Source organism: Micromys minutus (genome assembly GCF_963924665.1).
Source record: "Micromys minutus genome assembly, chromosome: 2".
NCBI classification, from domain to species: domain Eukaryota; kingdom Metazoa; phylum Chordata; class Mammalia; order Rodentia; family Muridae; genus Micromys; species Micromys minutus.
This window is the reverse complement of record NC_137971.1, coordinates 96,800,219-96,821,230: the sequence shown is the minus strand read 5'-3', so window position 1 is coordinate 96,821,230 and position 21,012 is coordinate 96,800,219. Positions and strand designations below refer to the sequence as shown.

At 53.0% G+C, this 21,012-nt stretch overlaps 2 protein-coding genes across 2 annotated transcripts in view; one reads left to right on the top strand and one right to left on the bottom strand.

The window, feature by feature from the left end:
• GAB2 (GRB2 associated binding protein 2) overlaps positions 1–3,639 on the top strand; it is a 157,482-nt gene extending 153,843 nt beyond the window's left edge. Inside the window, exon 10 of the mRNA XM_080911813.1 lies at positions 437–3,639. Within this exon, the coding sequence (XP_080767939.1) occupies positions 437–580 (144 nt within the window). The 3' untranslated portion in view covers positions 581–3,639. The remainder of the gene's footprint in view (positions 1–436) is intronic.
• A 2,111-nt stretch (positions 3,640–5,750) lies between these two features.
• On the bottom strand, positions 5,751–20,570 carry USP35 (ubiquitin specific peptidase 35; the record flags this gene model as incomplete). The annotated part of the gene is made up of 10 exons (XM_080913091.1): positions 5,751–5,915; positions 6,817–8,089; positions 8,525–8,631; positions 9,326–9,419; positions 10,255–10,448; positions 14,219–14,377; positions 15,683–15,784; positions 16,170–16,299; positions 18,816–18,948; positions 19,898–20,570. The coding sequence occupies 10 exons, from the start codon at positions 20,568–20,570 to the stop codon at positions 5,751–5,753; spliced, it is 3,030 nt and encodes a 1,009-aa protein (XP_080769217.1).
• Between the last annotated feature and the right edge of the window lie 442 nt (positions 20,571–21,012).

Genomic DNA, 21,012 nt, shown 5'->3' with positions numbered 1-21,012 from the left:
GAGAGAGACAGAGAGAAACTGTCTGAATGAGACCCAGAGTCCTGATGGAGAAACTGCATCCCTTGGAAGGGACTTCAGGACCTGGGAAAGCCTCACCACTTTCAGTCCAGACAGCAAGGGGGAAGTCCACCTCAACACACTTTCCCTCAGCATGTTGTAAGGGCCCTGTAAGGCATGTTGCTTACTGCATCCAACACATCCCTTTCCCTGGAAGTGTGGCTAAAGGAAGATGGGTGGAGGCATTATTAAAAATTAAAGACCAAGGCAGTAGCAGGGCCCAGGACTGGCAGGTTATCCTGAAAGCTGGAAATGAGGTGTGAGCAGGCTTGATGCCTCTAACCAAAGAATGCTTCACTTTGAGATCCACATTCAACACAGACATGGAAAGTGATGGTCGCATGTATAGGTAACTCAGTCATTTATTTTGTCTCCTCAGCCATCTACGTCATCTGTCACATCAGATGAGAAAGTAGACTATGTCCAAGTGGATAAGGAGAAGACGCAGGCTCTGCAGAATACCATGCAGGAGTGGACAGATGTTCGGCAGTCCTCAGAACCTTCCAAGGGCGCCAAGCTGTAATGAAGGGGCACCCAGTTCAAAAGCCATGAGGCAGCTGCCCAGACCTGCCTCTTCTGTCACCTCCTTCTCCATTTCTTCCTATACCTCCTGACCCTGTACCACTTTCAGCCTTCAAAGCACTCAACATCAGGGACCTGACCCTTTGCCATCAGAAGCAAGGGCCTGGCAGAGACATTTCCTCTGCCACGTGGGTTCCACCTATGACTTCTGTCAAAACTAGCTGTGCCTCCACCACCTTAGTTAGGAGCTGTTGCCAAAAAAGCTTCCTGCATTGGACCCATTTGTCTGCTGCTTGGACTCTTGGAGGGAGGGCTGAAGCTCTGAGCTAGGCTCATGCCTCATGTCTGCTCACTGCTCTCTACCCCTACCTCAGGGATGCTCCTCCATCCCCAGCGGAGGACGATAACCCAGTGAGCCGAGAACCAGCAGACCAAAGTACACATGGGCTTTCTTATCCCTGCTATTCTGGCAAGGAAAAGGCAAGATGCCACAGAGAAATGGTTGGTAGTGGAAGTCGGACGTTGCCTTGAGTAAGGAGGAGATTAGGTCCCCAGACACAGGAGTGTAGCTGATAACCTGCAGGAAGGAAAACTGATAATGATAAGCAACGAGGAACAACAAAGAACAGAACAGTCTTTGGGGTGACAAAGCTTGGAGCTAGAGGACTCTGCCACTCTGGGACCTGCAGTCCTCTTCTCTGGCCCTGATAAAGAGATGAGACAGAGTAGGGAAGACAGAGCAGGTGATATGGGGATGGGAGCAGGAAGGTCCTGGGACAGGAGTGTCCTGGGCACAGAGCAGTGCGGGGACAGCACCATGGGAAGAAAGTTTCTAGTAGGTAGGCGGGTGCAGAGATGACTTAGGGACTGGGAGGCAGGCAAGACAGGTAGCAAGTGGGGACATGGGTCCAAAAAGTCTAATTGGGAGCCCAGGGCCACATACAGGAATACATCAGGGAGCAGAATGAGAAGGAGCCGTACTTTGAGAGAGCACATGAGGGTCTGGGTGATGGCTTGTGCCAGACAGAAGGACGTCTGACCACTAGGCACCAGGCCAGGTCTTTTCTCTGTTGTCCTTAGCTGCAGGAATGGTAGAAACTAACCCTCTCCTCCCATGGTTTCAGAGGTCATCAGAGCACACGGGATGGGAAGCTGTCATCACCTAAGGCTTTTAAGATAGGGCAGGGAGATCTAAATGTGTTTGTGTTAAAAGTTGTTGACTAAATTTCTAAGCATTTCAGAAGAAAAACAGGGCAAACCAGCATTTCATTTTGCCTTAGATGAACAGATGGTTGTCCTCTAAAAACTAGGACTGTACAGCAACTAAAGGCATGTCACTGCTCTTCTAGAGAGCCCTGTCTATGAGTTCCTCACATTAGGATGGATCATTTAGTGATGGCTGCTAAGCCCTGTGCTACAGATGACTCAGACCTTGTCCCTAACTACAGGTCACAATCAGTGAGAAAAGGAAAGGACAAAGATGATTGGCAAATACATAGAAAGGAAAACTGCTAAAGCAGACAGCCTTACAGGGAGGGGAAGCCCCAGGGAGAGATCAGAGGGAGTTATGCAGAAAGAGTAGGCATGGGTAGGTCCACGGAGGAGACAGAAACAGAAGGTCTTTGAAGGTATGAAGCCAGCCTCAGAAGTGTGCACTGTCACCTTGAGTGAAACGGGACTGTGGATGGTTGCACTGAGCAGGGTTACAAGACACTTGACTGGCTCTACCCATTCTCATAGTGTCCTTTAAGGCCTTAGTAAGTCTCCCATGTGGCTAAGCTTTTGACTGATGCTGCTAGAGCTCATAGCAGGTCTAGATCTCACTGGCCTCAGCAGCCACCCTATAGACCCCAGAGTGCATTTTCTGAGTTGAGTGTGCCATGGGAATGGAACTGGCTGCCATTTACCATGGCTGAGGTATTCCAGTTAGTCTCAAGGCCTGTCTTGCTCTGGTTCCAACCTGTGGAAAGCTGAGCTCTAGCTCACAATTCCCAGACTGCTAGCTGTGTCTAATGTACCCATTCACCCTCCAACCCCCAAATAAGAAAAGCCAATTCCATTTAGAAAAAGATATTTTGGCTTACCCACAAGTCAAAGTTCACCTCCCCCTCCCCTGTCAGCTGTTAAGGACTGAGAGCCAAGAACACTCATCACCTCTTAGCTCCAAGTACCTGTCCTGCAGGGACTCTTCCCACTCTACTCTGCAAAGATTAAAGTAGGAGCAGTGAAGAAAGGGGATGGCAGTCTGTGAAATGGGATGATCACAGCTGATGCGGGGCTGCTGTAACCTAATGATCCTTTGAAGGTCTGGGCTACTGGGGAAGAGCAGTACACAGAACGTTAGCTCATTAACTGCCTCCTTCTCTCTGGAGATTACTGATGGCTACACTGACTCCATGAAAAAAATCACATTCCCAGAACAGAAGCACAACCCTTCTGAAGTTACTGGAACGAGGGTTCAGGTCCCAGCTGCCTCTGGGCCCTTTATCTGCCAGTGGCTATAGTCCTAGCCATGGCTCCCCTCACTCCTGCAACAGAGCTTTGCACGCCGAGAGGAAGTAGCTCTTCCTTTCCACTCGGGCCTTTGGCTGTAAAGTGTGGGGAAGCAGGTTGAGCAGAGAGGGCCATATTTCTGGGACTTCCCATATTTGGGGTTTTGGAAAGGCAGGAACAGCCAGACTTGCCAAGGGCACCTGCTGATTATTTGTGCTGTTGTGGTATCTGGTGGTGTGTGTTCTTGTATCACCTGTTGGCTCCTTGTATCTTGAAATTTAGAACCATTTCATTCAAGGTTACTATTTGTTGGAAAGGAAAAATGAAATAGAAGAGCCTAGTCTTACATCGTGTCTTGTTACCATTTAAGATCAACACTTAATTTTTCAAGTCATTGTTGGTGCCTAATCACTTAAGTTATTAATTTATTCTGTTTTCAAAAAATTGTAACATATTTATCTTGTGAAGTCTGGGGGTGGGGTGGGAAATGTGTTCAAGTTGAGTCGTGTTTCACAGTGGTAACAAATGGTACAGGCCTGGAGCTTGCAGGTCCCTTTTTATTATGGTGTAGAAGCGGGACAATAAAGTCCTTTAGAAGTGTAACTCAGAGTGAGCTGCTGGAGACTGTCTTTAGGGGCGTGGAAACTTACTCTTGTCCCATCCTGGGCCGTCTTAGGACTGATGCTGTCCTATAGATACCTTCTCTGACAAACTCATTTCAGGGCCATTTCATGAATAACCCCAGGAACTGGTATGCTCAATTCTGTTCATCTTGATGGGCTGCAAATGGACACTTTTCCAGGCCAGGGGCGGGAATGAACCTTCTTTACTCAGACCAGCATCTGGCATCTGCAGTAGTACATACCTGTGATCCCAGCGCTCTAGAAGATAACACAACCGGTGTCCTTGACAGCTCCACAGTCAGGGACTTGGACCAAAACCCTTGTCACAGCACCATTTTGACCTTTCAGATACTTTGTTCTTAAGAGCATGATCTTGGGTGCAGGCCGATTCCAGACCCTCCCTCAATATACAGCCTCCCATGTCCCCCTTCAGCTTCAAGATTGTGACTAAGGACTGAAAGAGCTGGACGTCGGGGCTGGAGAGATGGCTCTCTGTTTGGTTCCCAGCGCCCACATTGGGTTACTGATTATAGCTTGTAATTCCAGTTTTAGGGGATCTGAGACGCTACTGGCCTCCACACATACTTGGTATACATACACTTAACAAAGATACACAGTCATACAATAAAAAGGTTTTAAGGCCCTAGATGTTGATTCTGGAGTGCTGGAGAACTGCCTCCCAGCCTGTCCCAGTCCATACCTGTCTAGGCAGGAACAGGCTATGGCCCCCTTTGCAGAGGAGAAAAAAAAAAAAGGAAAGCAATAATGGCATGTGCTTCAAGTCAGCACAGAATTCTTGGAATCTGAAATCATTGTTGGGCCTCTGCAGTCATTTGGCAAACCAGACTGCTCCAAAGTATCACACAAAGCATCCCCAGCCAGCCACACACACACACACACACACACACACACACACACACACCCCACCTCTCTCTGTGCTGCTCCAGAAGGGTGCCAGCTCTAAGGCATAGCACCAGGCACTACTACACCGAAGGTCCCCAGGTCAGGGACACATCCTCACCTTACCAATGAGAAGCTCAAGTCACCATCAGGATGCTTAGACACAATTAAACATCCCAAAGAGCAACAGACACCACAGCTAAAGCCAGAAGAACGGCATCCTGAACAGCCTTCGGAGAAGCGAGTTTTATTCCTATTTAAGAACACAGGTTTCTTCTTTTCACTGAGAAGGGGCTATAGTAGTCTCAGGGAATGAGGAGGTCAGGTGCAGTACACGGTTCATACCTACCCAGCCCTCATCCCATCAGAGGAGCCAAGCCAGCTAGCTTCCTCAGATGACAATGGCTTTCTGACACACTAATGTCTTCAGGAAAATAAGGATTCTGGACCTGACCTAGACAGGGCTGCAATGGCAGCATCTCAGGCACTGAGGCAGGCTGGGGAGGGCAGGTGCCCTCCCACAGTGTCACTTGCTTGGGGTAGGCGAGGGGCATGTGTTAAGATTCTTGTCTCTATTCCTGTGCTGTGCTGTGCTGCCTTCTATTCACATGCTTCAAAAACACACAGCAAGTGCAGACACCCACATACCTTGTTTTAAGGACCCCCTTACAGAGACAAAAGCGTGGGCACTGGGGACACAGCCCCCTTCTTGTTCCAAGGGCTTGACTTCAGCTGTGCTTTTTCTCCTGTTGAGGAAGAGCTGAATGGAGGAACTAGAAGTGCTACTGAACACAGGATGCCAAGCGGACATTACCCTGGCTAAGCTGGCTGAGCTCTCCAGGATTGGACCTGCAGAGAGGCAACGCCCAGAATGGACTCATTCGTGGTACTCAGTCAGGAGCACTGTAACCTATTAAGAGAATGGATGGATGCCTAAGGACCTTTGGGTTTCAGTTTCTCTGAGCACTTCAAGCTACAGACTGACATCCCAAATGGCCCCTCTTCATCCTCCTTGCCCTCAGAAAGACCTGCTTCACCTTGGGCTTGCCTCCACAGCTCCCTAAGACCAGACGGCAGAGTGTTCTACCTTGGCCCTGAGCCCCACCTGGCCCACTCTGAGGTTGACTGTGATGCTCCCACAAGTGGGAGTTCTCGTTAGAAGACCAGTCTGTGGAAATCACCATTGCCACCTGCAGGGTTGCAGCCCCCTGCTGAGCCTTCATCTTCATCTTTATCTTCATCAAAGCCCCTACCCCAGTGTGGAGGGGCAGGGAGTGTAGAGATATAAGCTGCCCTGCTCCGAGCCTCCTTCTCCTGCTCCTGGAAACAAAGAACAGGTAGTAGGCATAGTAGTGTCCAGGTCTCCTACTTACCCAGCAAAGCACTGCCAACATCTCCGGATCCCCCAAGGGTCTGGACCCACTGAGACGCAAGCTAGATGACTTCAGGTCTAAGATTCAAACTCTGTCCCTTCCTCCCAATGATAACTCAAGTCCTTTGTAGGACATTTTCCTACTAGATAGTGACCAGCTGACAAGGGCATGGGACCTTAAGAAAACCTCTCCAAGCTTCCTGGCTACCACTGTCCAAATAACTCACTGCCTCTCTTGAAGCATGAGGCCTATTTTCTGCCCATGAGCAAGTTCTTTCCTGATCAGCCTCTCTCAGACTTCACCAAGCCATATCTCAGCTAGATGGCTTGGAAAAATGGAGAAGCAAGCCTGGTGGCCCATGCCCTCCCACTTCTGACACAAACACCATCTCTAGATGCAGGACCCTCAAAGCCCTGGTGTAGCTGCCCCGTTGCTGAATATTTTAATGCCTTTCTTGAGTCTGATAAGGGAGCATGAGGCAGTGTCAAAGGAGAGGATTAGGACGTGAAGGCCCCTGAGGAAGGTGATCCCTCTGGGAGCCCCATAAACATCTCCTGCCCATTAACTCCACTGCGCTCGCTCTGTCTGTCTGTCTGTCTCTCTCTCTCTCTTCCTCAACTCCATTTATTACTCAATGTTCTTTCCTCTGAGGCTGAGAGGTGTGTCTTACCAGCTACCACCATACACCCGACTAAGTGATGAGTGTATTTAAGTGATGGATTTAAAATTGAGGCAGACTCAAGGAGAGCAGATAACTGACCTACGTAGGTGGCTATGCTTAGCCAACTCCTCACCCAGGAGTGGCATCAGGCGCCAGAGGGTCTGCTAACCCTCAGCAGATGACTCACCTGCAGGTAGAGGACATTGTCTTTGGAAATGGCCTCCATCAGGTCCTTGTGGAGAATAGGCTCTGCTCGGACTCTAGGAGAGCCAGGCTCAGCCTCAGGGCCCTCCCTGGGCCTCTGGCGGTAGAAGAGCACATAGGCAGTGTCCTTAGGAAAAAAGGAGGTGACATTGCTGACAGACTCAAAGGATGAGAAAGACACCCGGGTATCATTAAATAGGTACCACTGGTTCTCGGGCTCAGGCCTCTCTGTGGATCCCAGGGCAGGAGCTGGCCGAGCAGCACCCTCACGAGCATAGCAGTAATAGTGGCCACTCTCTGAGGACACTCCGGAGTGTACTACCACACTACAGAGGTCATAGGCCTGGCCCTGACCCCCAGCCAGTGGCAGGCGCAGCAAAAGGGGGATGGTGACATCGTCCAGGATCTTGCGCCTCCGCATGGTACGCAGGTCAAAGGAGAAGCGCAGTAGTGTGAGGATGAGGTAGCGTGGACCCTGGCTCAGCTCCACCACCTTCTCCGCGTCCTGCAGGGAGGCACAGGACTCACAGTAGTAGCGGTTCTCAGCTGTCAGCCTCTCAGGGGACAGGAAGTAGTTGACCAAGTCCAATACAGAACGGGAACCCTCAGGGCCACATGCCTGCTCCCTGGGTGGAATGGCAGCATCCCTGCGGGTCCCTGGTCCCAAACTGTCCCCTTCCTTCTCCTTGCCATCCTCAGCTTCCTTTTCCTTTTCATCTTCCTTCTTCTCTTTCTCTGTGTCTTTCTCTTCCCCCTCTTCTTTCTCCTCTTCCCTTGTTCCTTCCTCTTCCCTGTCCTCTGCCACTTCCTTCTCCATCCCAGCCTGGTTCCTCTCCACCTTCTCCTGCCCACTCTGTCCACCACCGCCTATGGTGTCCACACCTTCAATGTCCAGCCCAGTGCGAGGAGCATCCCCTGTGAAGCAGTGTTTCCTCTGCCTCTGTGGCCCTGGGGCTCTGGGAGCCAGTACCAACTCCTGGGCTCGCACATCCTCTGTGGGGAGCATCACGGAGCCAAGGCGGCGGTGGCGACTTCTCTCAGGAGGAGGAAAGGCCAAAGAGAGGTCTGTGAAGGCCTCCTCCCTTGAGGAAACATTAAGGCAGTGGAGACAGCATATCCGGGTCACAATCTTGCCTCCGAACATTTTCTCCACAGACGTCGCATTGGAGCTCAGGGTCTCTTCCTGTGGAGATGGCAGGCTGGACTGCTTGAGCTTCTGGCAGATCCTCGTCCCCGTTTTCTCTTCTTCATGAAGCCTAGAACAAGCAGGGAGACCAGGTATACACGCCTACCAGCAGGCCCACCCCCAGCACACTGCCCGCCACACTTAAATACAAGAGCCTGGCAAGAGAATTCCCATCCCTGTATAGAAGGGGCGTGCTAACATACTTCTGTGTTCATACATGCACCTAGTACACGCCTACCTAAAGATAGGCCTACAGCTGTGTAATGAAGATTAGCATGCGCAGGCAGCATGGTGGACACACATACACACTGACAGCCCCTCCCCAGGCTTCACATGTACTTCAGCATCTTTGGAGACCAATGGCACACACCTTCCTCTATGCCTTTCAGAAGAGCAAAGAAGTGTTCCTATTTCCAGAAAGATCCAACCCAGCTCAGAGGACAAGCTATCACCCCAGAATGTTCTTAGAACCCACACCTCATCCTAACCCACCAGCCCTTCTTACCGATCCAGCAGGTACTTCAGATATTCTGAGCAGTCCTGCTGGGTGCCAGGGCTGAACCAGGGCGTCCAGGATGCAGTGAGGAAGTTCTCAGGAGAGATGGCAGGCCTCTAAGACAAGGCAGGTGAAAGGTGGGGTCAGGAGCATCAAGTCATACACACACCCAGCAGCAGGTAACACGCTGAGGAGCCATCTAAGTCTCTTCCCGACATCCAGGGCTTCATCATCCTGGTGATACCTATGGAGGCCCACTCTGACCTCTGAGGCTACATCCAGTCTCTCTGCTACGACAACCCCTCACCCTTGCCAAAGTGAGTCCCCAGGTACAGAGCCTCTTCATGACACCTTCCCGAAGATTACCTCTACTTCCATCATTGGCAGTTGCCCATGCTCCCCTCCCCCACGTGCTGACAAATGCCAGCCCATTCTATTTCCCCTTTCAAGCACCAGATGGAGGCCTTCCCACCTTGGGCTGTACACAGGACCCACATCCCTGGCCACAAGCTTTGGGTTCTGGAAAGACAGGCAGTGCTTGTCTTGTTCACTCAGGGGTTACTGAGGGGCTCGCTATCAGCAGATGGCGGTGCACTGGTGTGCGGGACTGAACTCTGAAGGGAGACTGGGACAGCACAACCCACAAAGAGGCTTTGGCTGTGAACTGGTGTGGGCATGCCTGGGGCTCAGCAGCTCATTGCAGAGAGCGGGAGCGCTGAGCCGGTGTAGGCAGATCCTGTAGACATGAAAGGGATCAGAGCAGGGCCTGGCATGACCTGCTCTCCCTGCCCCAGGGCACCCAGCACGCACCTGACTGTGCTCCAGGAAGGCAAAGAGCCACTGCAGCTTGGTCATCAAGGGCTGGGAGTTGTTCTCAGTCAAGCGGAGCACACAGTGTCGAAAGCTTCAAATGAAACAGCAGTCCAGGGTGAGCTGAGCCCCCAGAACCTCTGGCATTTGCCCCACATGATGCCAGAGACTGAGGAGCAGACGGAGGACAATGTAGCCTGGTATAACTGAGGGCCTGAGCTCGGTAAAACGAGACAGCAAGGTGGCCCTTGCCTTCTCTTCCAGCTGTGATGTCCAATGGCTCCAGGACTCAAACATGTCAATTCTATAAGGTGGGGACACTTGTGAGCGAGAGTCTGTGCTATCACCATCCGAGGTGCTGGCACACACTGTGTAACAACATCCAAGAAGTACCATCCACTCCCAACCTCAGGCCTCCAACCCATACCTGCAGCCCCTGCTCAGGGCCCTGGCCCCAAGCCTTGCCTCAATCCAGGCAGGTTCGATATGAGGACTTTCCCGACACTACAGGACCCTGCAGGGAGACTGGCCCTCAGTCCCACAGCGCTCCACCCAGAGCCGCTGAGCAGAAGCGCAGCTCTCGGCCTCCCACAGCAGGTCCCAGCCAAGCTTAAATGGAGATGAGCTGCACAAAGGACCTGGAGCACATCACGTGACCACACAAGCACAAGGGATGGTCTGCCAAGTCCTCTTGTTGGATTGTGGATGTTATGAGCTGTGCATACCAGAAATCAGAACACCACAGTTCAGCCCCCAGCAGGCGGTCTACCACTCCTTAGACACTGATGCCCATGCCTTCGGCTAAACTAGTGCCACAGGGCATAGCAGGAACCACAGGTGACAGACACTGTGCTTGCCCGCTAGGTCCAAAGCTTGCTTAAGAGTAAGAAACTACAGAAGGCAGGGAGGCGATGGAGAACAGCACCTACTCAGAAGCCATGAATAAGGCCTGAAGGACACTGTTGACATAGCATGTGTTGCCCAAGTTGACCAAGCCAATCTTGCCGGTGTCTGACTTGGCCATGAGCCGCGGATAGAAGCCAGCCAGTTCGCTCTTCTGTGACGTCCAGGCATCCTGCCCCAGCAGCTGCTTGATTCGGTCCTCATTGGGAATGTGGAGGTCCTGAGGGGACAGCAGACACCAGTGTCAGCTCTAAAGCCGCCTCCTCCTCTAGGAAGCCCTCCTGGACTAGAACCCACTCCTCCACTCCCTCCCAAGCACTCAGAAGAGTCCAGAAAAGGTGTTTGCACGCTGATGCTTACAACCCACTCGGCCTCATTCACACGTGTCCTTCTATGCGATCTCTCAGGTGCCAAGTCTGACACAGTCCCCATCTCAGAGATGGAAAAACTAGGACTCAGACAGAGCAAGGAGCTGTGTAGTCACATAAACAGTAAGTGACAAACATGTCTGTCCTGGGCAGAACCACAACCGTTAGCTAGCAGCCGGATCTGATGGTTCTGAGACTTCAGGTCCAGCCCTAACTCTTACCTCACCACGTGTGAGTGCTTAGGAGGCCTGTCTGTGCATCTGGTGACCTCGCTGGACCTCAGTTTCTTCAGCTGCCAAGAGAAGACACCCTTTCCTTCCATTGGAATGGCATCTACGCAGACAGTTCTGACCCCACTGTCCCTCCCAGTGTGAGGTGGCAGAGCCAGCTTTCAGGTAAATGAGACGTCCCCTGGCACCAGTCCCACGACTGTGGTAGGACAGTCTGAGGACACTGAGGTGTAGTCAGTCCTTTGCCACTGGCTCAGGGCTCAGTGGCATCCGTTTTAATGACATCAGAGACAACCACAGCACACTACTACAGACTGGATGTCAAGACATTACCAACAGTTCCTCTGACTCAAGTCATCTGTCCTAGTTAGGGTACCATTGCTGTGATGAAACTCCATGACCAAAAGCAACTTGGAGAAGGAAAGGGTTTATCTGGCTCACACTTCCACACTGGAGTTCATCACTGAAGGAGTCAGGACAGGGCAGGAATCAGGAGGCAAAAGCTGATGCAGAGGTCATGGAGGTTTCTGCTTACTGCCTTGTGCCTCATGGTTTGCTCTGCCTACTTTCTATAGACTATGAGGCCACCAGCCCAAAGGTGTCCCCACATATAATGGCTGTGCACTTGTACTGGCTGGTTTTGTATCAACGTGACACAAGCTGGAGTTATCAGAGAAAGGAGCCTCAGTTGGGGAAATGCCTCCATGAGATCCAGCTGTAAGGCATTTTCTCAACTAGTGATCAAGGGGGGAGGGTCCAGCCCATTGTGGGTGGAGCCATCCCTGGGCTGGTAGACCTGGGTTCTATAAGAAAGCAGGCTGAGCAAGCCAGGGAAGCAAGTCAGTAAGTGACATCCCTCCATGGCCTCTACATCAGCTCCTGCTTCCTGAGCTGCTTAGGGTCCAGTCCTGACTTCCTTTGGTGATGAACAGCAATGTGGAAGTGTGAGCTAAATAAGCCTTTTCCTCCCCAACTTGCTTCTTGGTCATGATGTTTTGTGCAGGAATAGAAACCCTGACTAAGACAGCCCTCCTACATCACTAAGAAAATGTTGCACAGGTTTGCCTATACCCAGATCTTCTGGAGGCATTTCCTCAATTGAGGTTCCCTCCGCCTGATGATTCTAGCTTGTGTCAAGTTGACATAAAACTAGACAAGACAGCATCCTTCCAGCTCCCGAGCACAAAATCCTATAGTATTCAAAGGCTTCATAGTTTCACACTAGCTTGGTGCTTTGAGCCCGACTCCCCACACACTCTGGCTACTAAAGACGTCTTGACCACATTGCCATACGTTCCTGCTGGATCCTTTCCCAGCATCATTTATCACAAGTCAGCCATCTCACAGATGGAAAAAAAAAAAAAAAAAAAAAAAAAAAAAAAAAAACCTGCCTGTCATCCCAGCCACTCAGATAGTTGCTGAAGGAAGACTGCAAGTTCAAGGCCAGCCTAGGCAACTCAGATCTACTGGATAAAGCAGAGTGACTCTGCCTGGATTCAAGGTCCTTCTGATGTCCCCTGCACACCACAGAGATATTACCACCAGTCATCTGAAGTATCCTCCTCCTGTCAGACACTAACTGTCAAGGCCAAACTCCTGTTCTCTGCTCTACCAGGCTTTCCAGAAAGTTCCTTACCACTCACCACCTGTTGCACAACTAGGGAGGGGCTCTACCTATGTGGCCCTCATCCCTGCTTGGTACAGGTGTTCCAGGTGAGGCCTGCTGGGGGGAGGTGCGCCCACATCCTGCTAGTTGCTGATCTCCTATGCTCTGTCACAAAGCATAACACACTGGTTCCCCAGAGTAAACTCAGGTGCCTGAGTTTGTCACTGGGACTTTTGGAGGAGTGGATACAGCTTTTATCTCCCCTGGGAAGGGATCTTTACAACAGAAGTTTCTAGATTAACTCATCTGCAACACAAGCTTATTGTTATGGCTTGGTTTTGTGTTTACCAGACAACCCTGGGGTATTACGAGTTTTTAAATACTTTTAAAATGAATACTGTGCTGAGAGCAATTTCACCACCAAGTGGTCTGAATTTCAACCTCTAAACCAGCTGATAGTTACAAATTTCTTTTTCCTAAAGTCTACATCAAGCTAGAAAAAAAAAATTCCCAGTTCTATTTCCATGTAAATTTTTTTTTCTAAACCATACTTTTTATTAACGGAGAAGCCTTTTTATTGGCTTTCAGGGGGCTTCATAGCACCACGTCATAATGGCGATTAATCACGGCTTGTCGACACCAGTTCAAGCCCTTTGTATTTGAGGACGGCCATGTTACCGATCCTCCTAACCTGCACCCAAGTCATCATCTCCTGCCTCTGCCCCTCCCCCATGGCCATTTGGGAACTTGGTTTTGAATTCCTCTGGGGAATCCCTGGAGATTCCTCCTCACTCTTTTGCAAAATCAACTCTGTACTTTAAAAGATGTCTGCCATGGGGCTGGAGAGATGACTCACCAGTTAAGAGCACGAGCTGCTCTTGCAGGAGTGAGTTCACTTCCTGCATGTCCAGCAGGTAGCTCACAACCACTGTCACCCAGCTCCGGAGAACCTGATGCCCTCTTCCAGCCTCTTCATATATGTATGCATGCAGACAGACAGACAGACAGACACAGACACACACACACACACACACACACACACACACACACTTAAAAGTAAAACCTTTTAAAAAGATGTCTGCTATGTCTCAACACACAAGCCCAGATATTCTGTGGCGCCGTGCTGGAGAATCAGTCTGCTGGGCTGTGGGAACGGACTTCAGTCAGGCTCTGAAAGGCACCCTCACCCCTACGTGGGTCCTCCTCAGTATCAGTGGTCCTTAGACACACTTTCTGTAAGCAGATCTGTCACCCCAAAGCCTCCTCCAGGAAGGCAGCTCCGAAGCTACAGGACTCCAGCCTAGTCCTATGAGCCAGACGTCACTCCTGTTCTGGACCGTTCAGGTCACACAGTGGCAACATGTGACAGGGTACTGCAGAAGCCATCAAGAGGCCCTGCTGGGGAAGGAACACTGGGGAAGGGGACACTGACAGCAGGGAAGAAGGCCACTCAAGGTTACCCTTTAGAGCCTAGAGACCTTACTGAACATTAAGTAGGTCCCATGACCCATTACCCCATATGCTAACTAAAAAAAAAAAAAAAAAAAAACAAGAAAATTCAAATAAAATAAAGCATACTCTACGGGCCAGGTGGAGGAGGGACTTGTAGAGACCCAGTAACATACACAAAGGCCCAGGGCACACTGGAGAACAGAGGACACTGGGGGGAGCCATGGCAACCTCCAGTAATTGATACACACAGAGGCCCCCAGAGAGGAGACAAGCCACAGTTCAACCTCAGAGAGGGCGCGAACTGACACCTGTGCCAAAGAGGCTGTCCACTCACCTTGATGGCTTCCATGACAGGTTCATACAGGTCTGGGAAGCCTGGGAACCGGAACACCATGCAGTGAACCAGCTCTGCGAGCTGCTCCAGGCAGCTGGTCCCAGAGTTCGAGTCCTCCTTAACCAGGGAGGCCACCATGGGGGGAATGTGAGGAAGAAGCTGCAAGAGAAGAGGCAGCTTAGTTCAAGTGTCAGGTTACCTAACTGAAGCTTGGGGCCGAAAGGGGAGGCCTCTGAACACTGAAGGTGCAGCCACGTAGCCAGTGTCACCCCCCACTGCATGGAGCTGAGTCCCACAAGAAGCAATTTTCTTTACAAGATGTATAATCTATGACTCTCTCCTCAGTTTTTTTATCTGCAAGGCAAGACAAGTAATGCCTCCCTCGTGGCTGAAGGAAGGCCAGCTGTTCAGCTTTACCCCCCCCCCACCTTGAGACCCAAAGGTCTGAGCAGCCATGGGCGTCTCTACCCTACAGCAGATGTTCGTGCTACACCAGTCATCTGGACGAGCCCAGCAGCATGAACACCTACCCTCTGTTACATAACTGGGGGAGGGGTTGGTGATGCTGGAGACAGAACACAGGGCCTTGTACATGCCGAATGCTGAGACCCTTTAATACAGGGGTTACTCATGATGTGGTGAACCCCCAACCATAAAATTATCTCCCTTGCTATGTCACAACTTGAATCTTGCTACTGTTATGAACCGTAATATAAATGTCTTGTGTTTTCACAATAGCCTTGGGTGACTCTGTAAATGGGTTGAACAATCCCCAGCAAAGGGGTTGAGACCCACAGGTTGAGAACCACTGCCTTGAAACATTGTATCTCTGTATCAGAATGGATAGTTGGGCTACAGAAACCTGAGATTCGTAGGAAGAAAACTGTGTTTATATATGGCAGGCTCTAGACAAGTCTCAGCCCATCTGTTCCCCTCCTACCATCCCTGGGGTTTACCCCATTCCAAATTAAGATCACCATAGGGACACTTGGTCCCCATCTTGGCTTCTGATTTTTTTCTCATTGCAACAAACTAGAAAGCACAATGATACTGCCCTGCCCAGAGGCCATGAAAAGTAAAACTCCAGCATGTGGGTTTCAGCCAAGCAGAGGACCCCTCCCCCAAGAGAGCCCTGAGGACAACAAAGGAGCCTGGGCTAGAGGTCAGATCAGTGAGTGCTGGGGTCAGCAAAGACAGAGAGCGACATGGCGGGAACCTTCCCTGTCCACCTACCTGGGACCAGTGACTTGCTTACCCTCTCCTCACTGCACTTCTTTATCTGAAGAAGGAAGGTCAGTCTGGGAGTTGAGCGTTTGCACTGTTCTTAGCCCTAGTCACTAGTCCTAACACCTGTCACCAACCCAGTGTGCACATGGGAGTCCCACGTCCCCTGGGGCCTGGAGCTTCCTGTGCTAAGATCCAGAGCTGTGCTTCACCAGCCCCAGCAGAGCAGCGGGGCCTCACCAGGTGGAAAGCCTCGTGGGAGTGCTGGAAGGTCAGGAGCATGTACTTGAGGACACTCAGGGCAGCTCCCCGCACGATGGGGTACAGCAGCTTAGAGAAAACCTGCAAAAAAAGAGTTTATATCTGGGGTCCCCCGGACCTGAGCCACCCAGGGCCATGCGTGACCACCATGGATGGTGGAAGGGAAGCTGAGACACAGTGGAAATAGCTGGCCAACAGTGGGAGCGAGAACACGGGCGCCAGAGCTGGATGGAACACCGTGAAACCGGCATCCGGCGTTTGGTGAAAGGCGGTGGGCAGACACGCAGTGGAATGAGCGGTCAGAGGAATGGAGCTGGAGTCCGAGGCCCAGAGAGGGGCAGTGAATTATCCCTGTCACACCGTGAACCCCACTGGGACCCCAGGACCTTGTATCCCACACCTGCACTGCTCCCAGAAGAGAGTAGTGGGAAGGCCACATGCCCAGGCTCGGACAGGGGCCACAAACCTTCTCAATTTTGGCGAGCGAAACCTCGATCAAGATGCTGAACTTCTTAACGGCAGCCAGGCCCTTGAGCAGAGCAATGATCCACTTGTCAATGTTCTTCCCCAGGGGCCAAGACACCCAGTCGGTCATCCTGGTGAGGGAGTGACAGTGACACAGGGACCAGGCCTGCCCTGGGAGGAGCGCGGGGCTCAGATGTGTAAGTGCTAGGAGGAACAGCACCACTCATTAGGCTACCAGACCGACTGTGCTACAGTAGTGAGGAAGAACGAGGTTGCTTGTGAAAGCTCCCACAGCCCTCGCACAGCCGCTCACTTCCACCTAATCTTCCACGCTTTCTTTGATGGGCCCAAGGATGACCACTTTAGAGCTGAGAAAACTGAAATAAAGTCACACGGGTGAGACACATGGGGCTGGATTGGCTCTTGGAGGACACAACTCTCCTGCCTACACTCTAGCCCACCCCCACTGCACTCTAGCCCACCCCCACTGCACTCTAGCCCACCCCCACTGCACTCTAGCCCACCCCCACTACACTCTAGCCCACCCCCACTACACTCTAGCCCACCCCCACTACACTCTAGCCCACCCCCACTGCACTCTAGCCCACCCCCACTGCACTCTAGCCCACCCCCACTGCACTCTAGCCCACCCCCCACTGCACTCTTGCCCACCCCCCACTGCACTCTTGCTCACCCCCACTGCACTCTTGCCCGCCCCCCACTGCACTCTTGCCCGCCCCCCACTGCACTCTTGCCCGCCCCCCACTGCACTCTTGCCCGCCCCCCACTGCACTCTTGCCCGCCCCCCACTGCACTCTTGCCCGCCCCCCACTGCACTCTTGCCCGCCCCCCACTACACTCTTGCCCGCCCCCCACTGCACTCTTGCCCGCCCCCCACTGCACTCTAGCCCACCCCCACTGCACTCTAGCCCACCCCCACTACACTCTAGCCCACCCCCACTACACTCTTGCCCACCCCCCACTGCACTCTAGCCCACCCCCACTGCACTCTAGCCCACCCCCCACTGCACTCTAGCCCACCCCCACTGCACTCTTGCCCCCCCACAGCACTCTAGCCCACCCCCCACTGCACTCTTGCCCACCCCCACTGCACTCTAGCCCACCCCCACTGCACTCTAGCCCACCCCCCACTGCACTCTAGCCCACCCCCACTGCACTCTTGCCCATCCCCCACTGCACTCTTGCCCATCCCCCACTGCACTCTTGCCCACCCCCACTGCACTCTAGCCCATCCCCCACTGCACTCTTGCCCACCCCCCACTGCACTCTTGCCCACTAAGACAGGGAGCACATAAGGCCCTATCAGATGCTGTCTGTGCAGGAGTACCGGAAGGGAGAGGGAGGCATGCTGGGAGACGGGTCGGCACAGGCAAAGGCCTGTGGGGAAGAGTGCAGGTGGCATAGTCGGGGTCACAGGCAGGTGAAGCTGGCTCACAGGTGACAACATTCAAATGAGGGGATGCACACAGGTCCAGTGAGTTGAAAAGTACCCAAACTCTGCTTATGATCTTTTACAGACTCATAAACCACACCAAAAACTACCTTCACTCTGTGCGTGTGCATGTGTGTGAGTGCGTGTGCGTGGTCCCGCATGCTTTCACGCACCTACAGAATGAAGTCCACCGGACAGACAACATTCTACCCCATTACTACCTTTGTAAGGGCCTTCCCACCGAGCTTGAAGCTGGCTAGCCAGTGAGCTCCAAGGATCTGCCCATCTCTGCCTCCTCAACACTAAAGTCACTTGTACGCATGGCCATGCCAGATGGTGGGTATCTGAACCCAGGCCCCCAGGGGCAAGCACTCTTAGCCACTGGGCCATCTCCTCTGCCCCTATTTGCTTTCTCATACTACCATCCACTTCCACTTTTGCAGAGGGAGAAACTGAGGCTGAGAGTTCACAAGGGTTTCCAGGGTCACAGTCTGATGGTGTCACTGGAACAGGATTTAGGGGTCACACAGTCTGATGGTGTCACTGGAACAGGATTTAGGGGTCACACAGTCTGATGGTGTCACTGAAACAGGGTTTTGGGGTCACACAGTCTGATGGTGTCACTGAAACCGGATTTGGGGGTCACACAGTCTGATGGTGTCACTGAAACAGGGTTTGGGGGTCACACAGTCTGATGGTGTCACTGGAACAGGATTTGGGGGTCACACAGTCTGATAGTGTCACTGGAACCGAATTTGGGGGTCACACAGTCTGATGGTGTCACTGGAACCGGATTTGGGGGTCACACAGTCTGATGGTGTCGCTGAAACAGGGTTTGGGGGTCACACAGTCTGATGGTGTCGCTGGAACCGGATTTGGGGGTCACACAGTCTGATGGTGTCGCTGGAACAGGATTTGGGGTCACAGTCTGATGGTGTCACTGGAACAGGATTTGGGGGTCACACAGTCTGATGGTGTCACTGGAACAGGATTTGGGGTCACAGTCTGATGGTGTCACTGGAACAGGATTTGGGGGTCACACAGTCTGATGGTGTCACTGGAACAGGATTTGGGATTACTGATATCTATCCCAAAGCCAAGCAGGGTGGGACTGTAGACCTCACAGTAAACATGAGCGCCTGACCTCTAACCATGGATAGCACGCATCCCCACCAGCTGACCCTCAGCACCCACCTGCTAATGGCAGTCAGCATCTGGGAGTCTGTCACACTGTCATCATTGCTGAGGTTCCGGACCACACCATCCATGAGCTCCAATGGGAGGTGCTGGACCACACTGGCCAAGGCGCTGGACGGTGGCTCCTCCTCTGGAATGGGCTAGATTGAGCTCTGGTGTACTGCTATGCAGGCTAGGCCTCTGTAAACAGCACGTGGGGCCACTTCCTCTCCCCTGACAGCATCAAAGTCTGATTCCACTGTAATACATCCATTCAACAACCTTTCCCTGGCCATCCTCTGACACCAAGAGGAAGTGCTAAGGCCCAACTGTGCATGTGAACAGAAACCCTTCGGAAGAGTTCGGGCTGGAGCTGCAGCTGCACACGCAAAGGTTGAGACATAAGAAAGTACATTTACTATCAAACTCTTACGCAGGTGTACAGGAAGCAGGTCCTGGTACACTAGTGGGCCTTGGCTCTTCCCCCCTCTCCCCTGTAGAGTCCTACCATCGGGGAAGACACAGGTCTCAGCTCAGTCATCCACACTGCTGGCTGGCAACTGGATATCAAGATTCAGAGTTGAGGGGCTGGAGAAATGGCTCTGTGGTTAAGAACACTCGCTGTTCTTGTAGAGGGCAGGGTTCTGTTCCCAGCATCCCAGCATGGAGGCTCACAACAATCCTTCCGTAGTTCAAAGGATCCATGCCTAAATCTGACCTCGGCGGGCACCAAGCACATACACAGTGCACAAACATACACACAGATAGAACATTCACACACATGAAGTAAAAATAAATCTTTTTTTTTTTAAGATAGATTTTTTAAGAGTTTAGGTATCGCCTGCCGCCAGGTACTAATCGCCCCAGATCAAGCCTACCTGACCCAAAGGCCAGGACCCACCTTTCTGCTCTCCAGGGCTGACAGTGTCCTCCGGGCCACGTGGAGTGCCCCCTGCACTCCCAGCCCCACCACAGGATGACAGCACACTAGACACCCAAGGCGGACTTTCTCACTAAAAATGAGCATCGCACTCCATCGCGTCCGCAACCCACCAGGGGGCCAGCCCGAGGTCCCGCCCCAGCGCCGGCTGCACACGCACCTGTGCAGGAGATGACCGCGAACAGCTCCTTGAGGCAGGGCAGGATGGCGGCGGGCTGTGCGCGCCACAGCTGCGCCAGGAGCCCGCTCACCTGCTGGGCCTGCTCCAGGAACTCCACCGCGCCCTCCTCGCCCTCGGCTGGGCAGCGGAAGCGGCCGAGGCAGCGCACCAGCTGCTGGCAGAAGAGCAGGCGGTGCGCGCCGTCGGGTACGCAGCGAGGGTGGCGCGCCAGCAGCCGGGCGACCTGCGCGCAGGCGGCGGGGCCCGGACGCTCGCACACGGTGCGCAGCACCTCGCGCCGCAGCAGCGCGAACACCTCGTCGGCCGCAGGCCCGTCGGGCAGCAGCTGCAGCCCTAGCTGCACGCAGGCCAGCGCGCGCGCCCCCGGGGGCCCCGCGCCGCCCTGCAGCAGGCGCAGCACGCGCCGCGCGCTGAAGAACTCGGCGAAGACCTCGGGGTGGTGGCGACCCGCCACGTGCAGCAGCTGGCAGCCCACGCGGCGCGGCAGCTCGTCCGTGCCACCCACGTAGAGGCGCGCGCCCAGGGCCAGCAGCGCCAGGCACTGCTCCCGCTCCAAGGGCTGCCTCGCAGCCTCCAGCACGCGCCGCACCAGCCCTTGCTTCACACTCGCAGGGTAGGACGAAGTCACCACGGCCTCTAGGATCTTGTCCATGACGGCCTCACGCGGCTGGAGACAGGACCCACAGCCCGGTCCAGATCCGTGGGCGCTGACACTGTGCAAGGACTTCAGTTTTCTTGCCTGTAAAATGGAACACCAGTCAATATCTTTATCATAAAGTAGAACCGAGTGGTACCTGCCCAGCCCTGGCTGCCGGACGCCTTCTTCTCATCTCTCTGGTGACCACAGACACTCTGAAATCTGTGAGGGCTGGCTCTCTGAGCCACCGTAAGTAGTCTTGGGTAAGCCACACCCAATAACCCTTTCATCAGATCACTCCGGCCACTTTGCAAACTCCTTTTGGTGAGAGCTGTGCCATTGCCCGATTCATCCTTTCTCTAAGCCTCTGCCACCACCAGTCCCGGGCAAAAATTTTTTCCTAAAAGCCTAAAACACCAGTCCTAGGTGAGCCCACTCCTAGTCCTGCAAAGGGGGG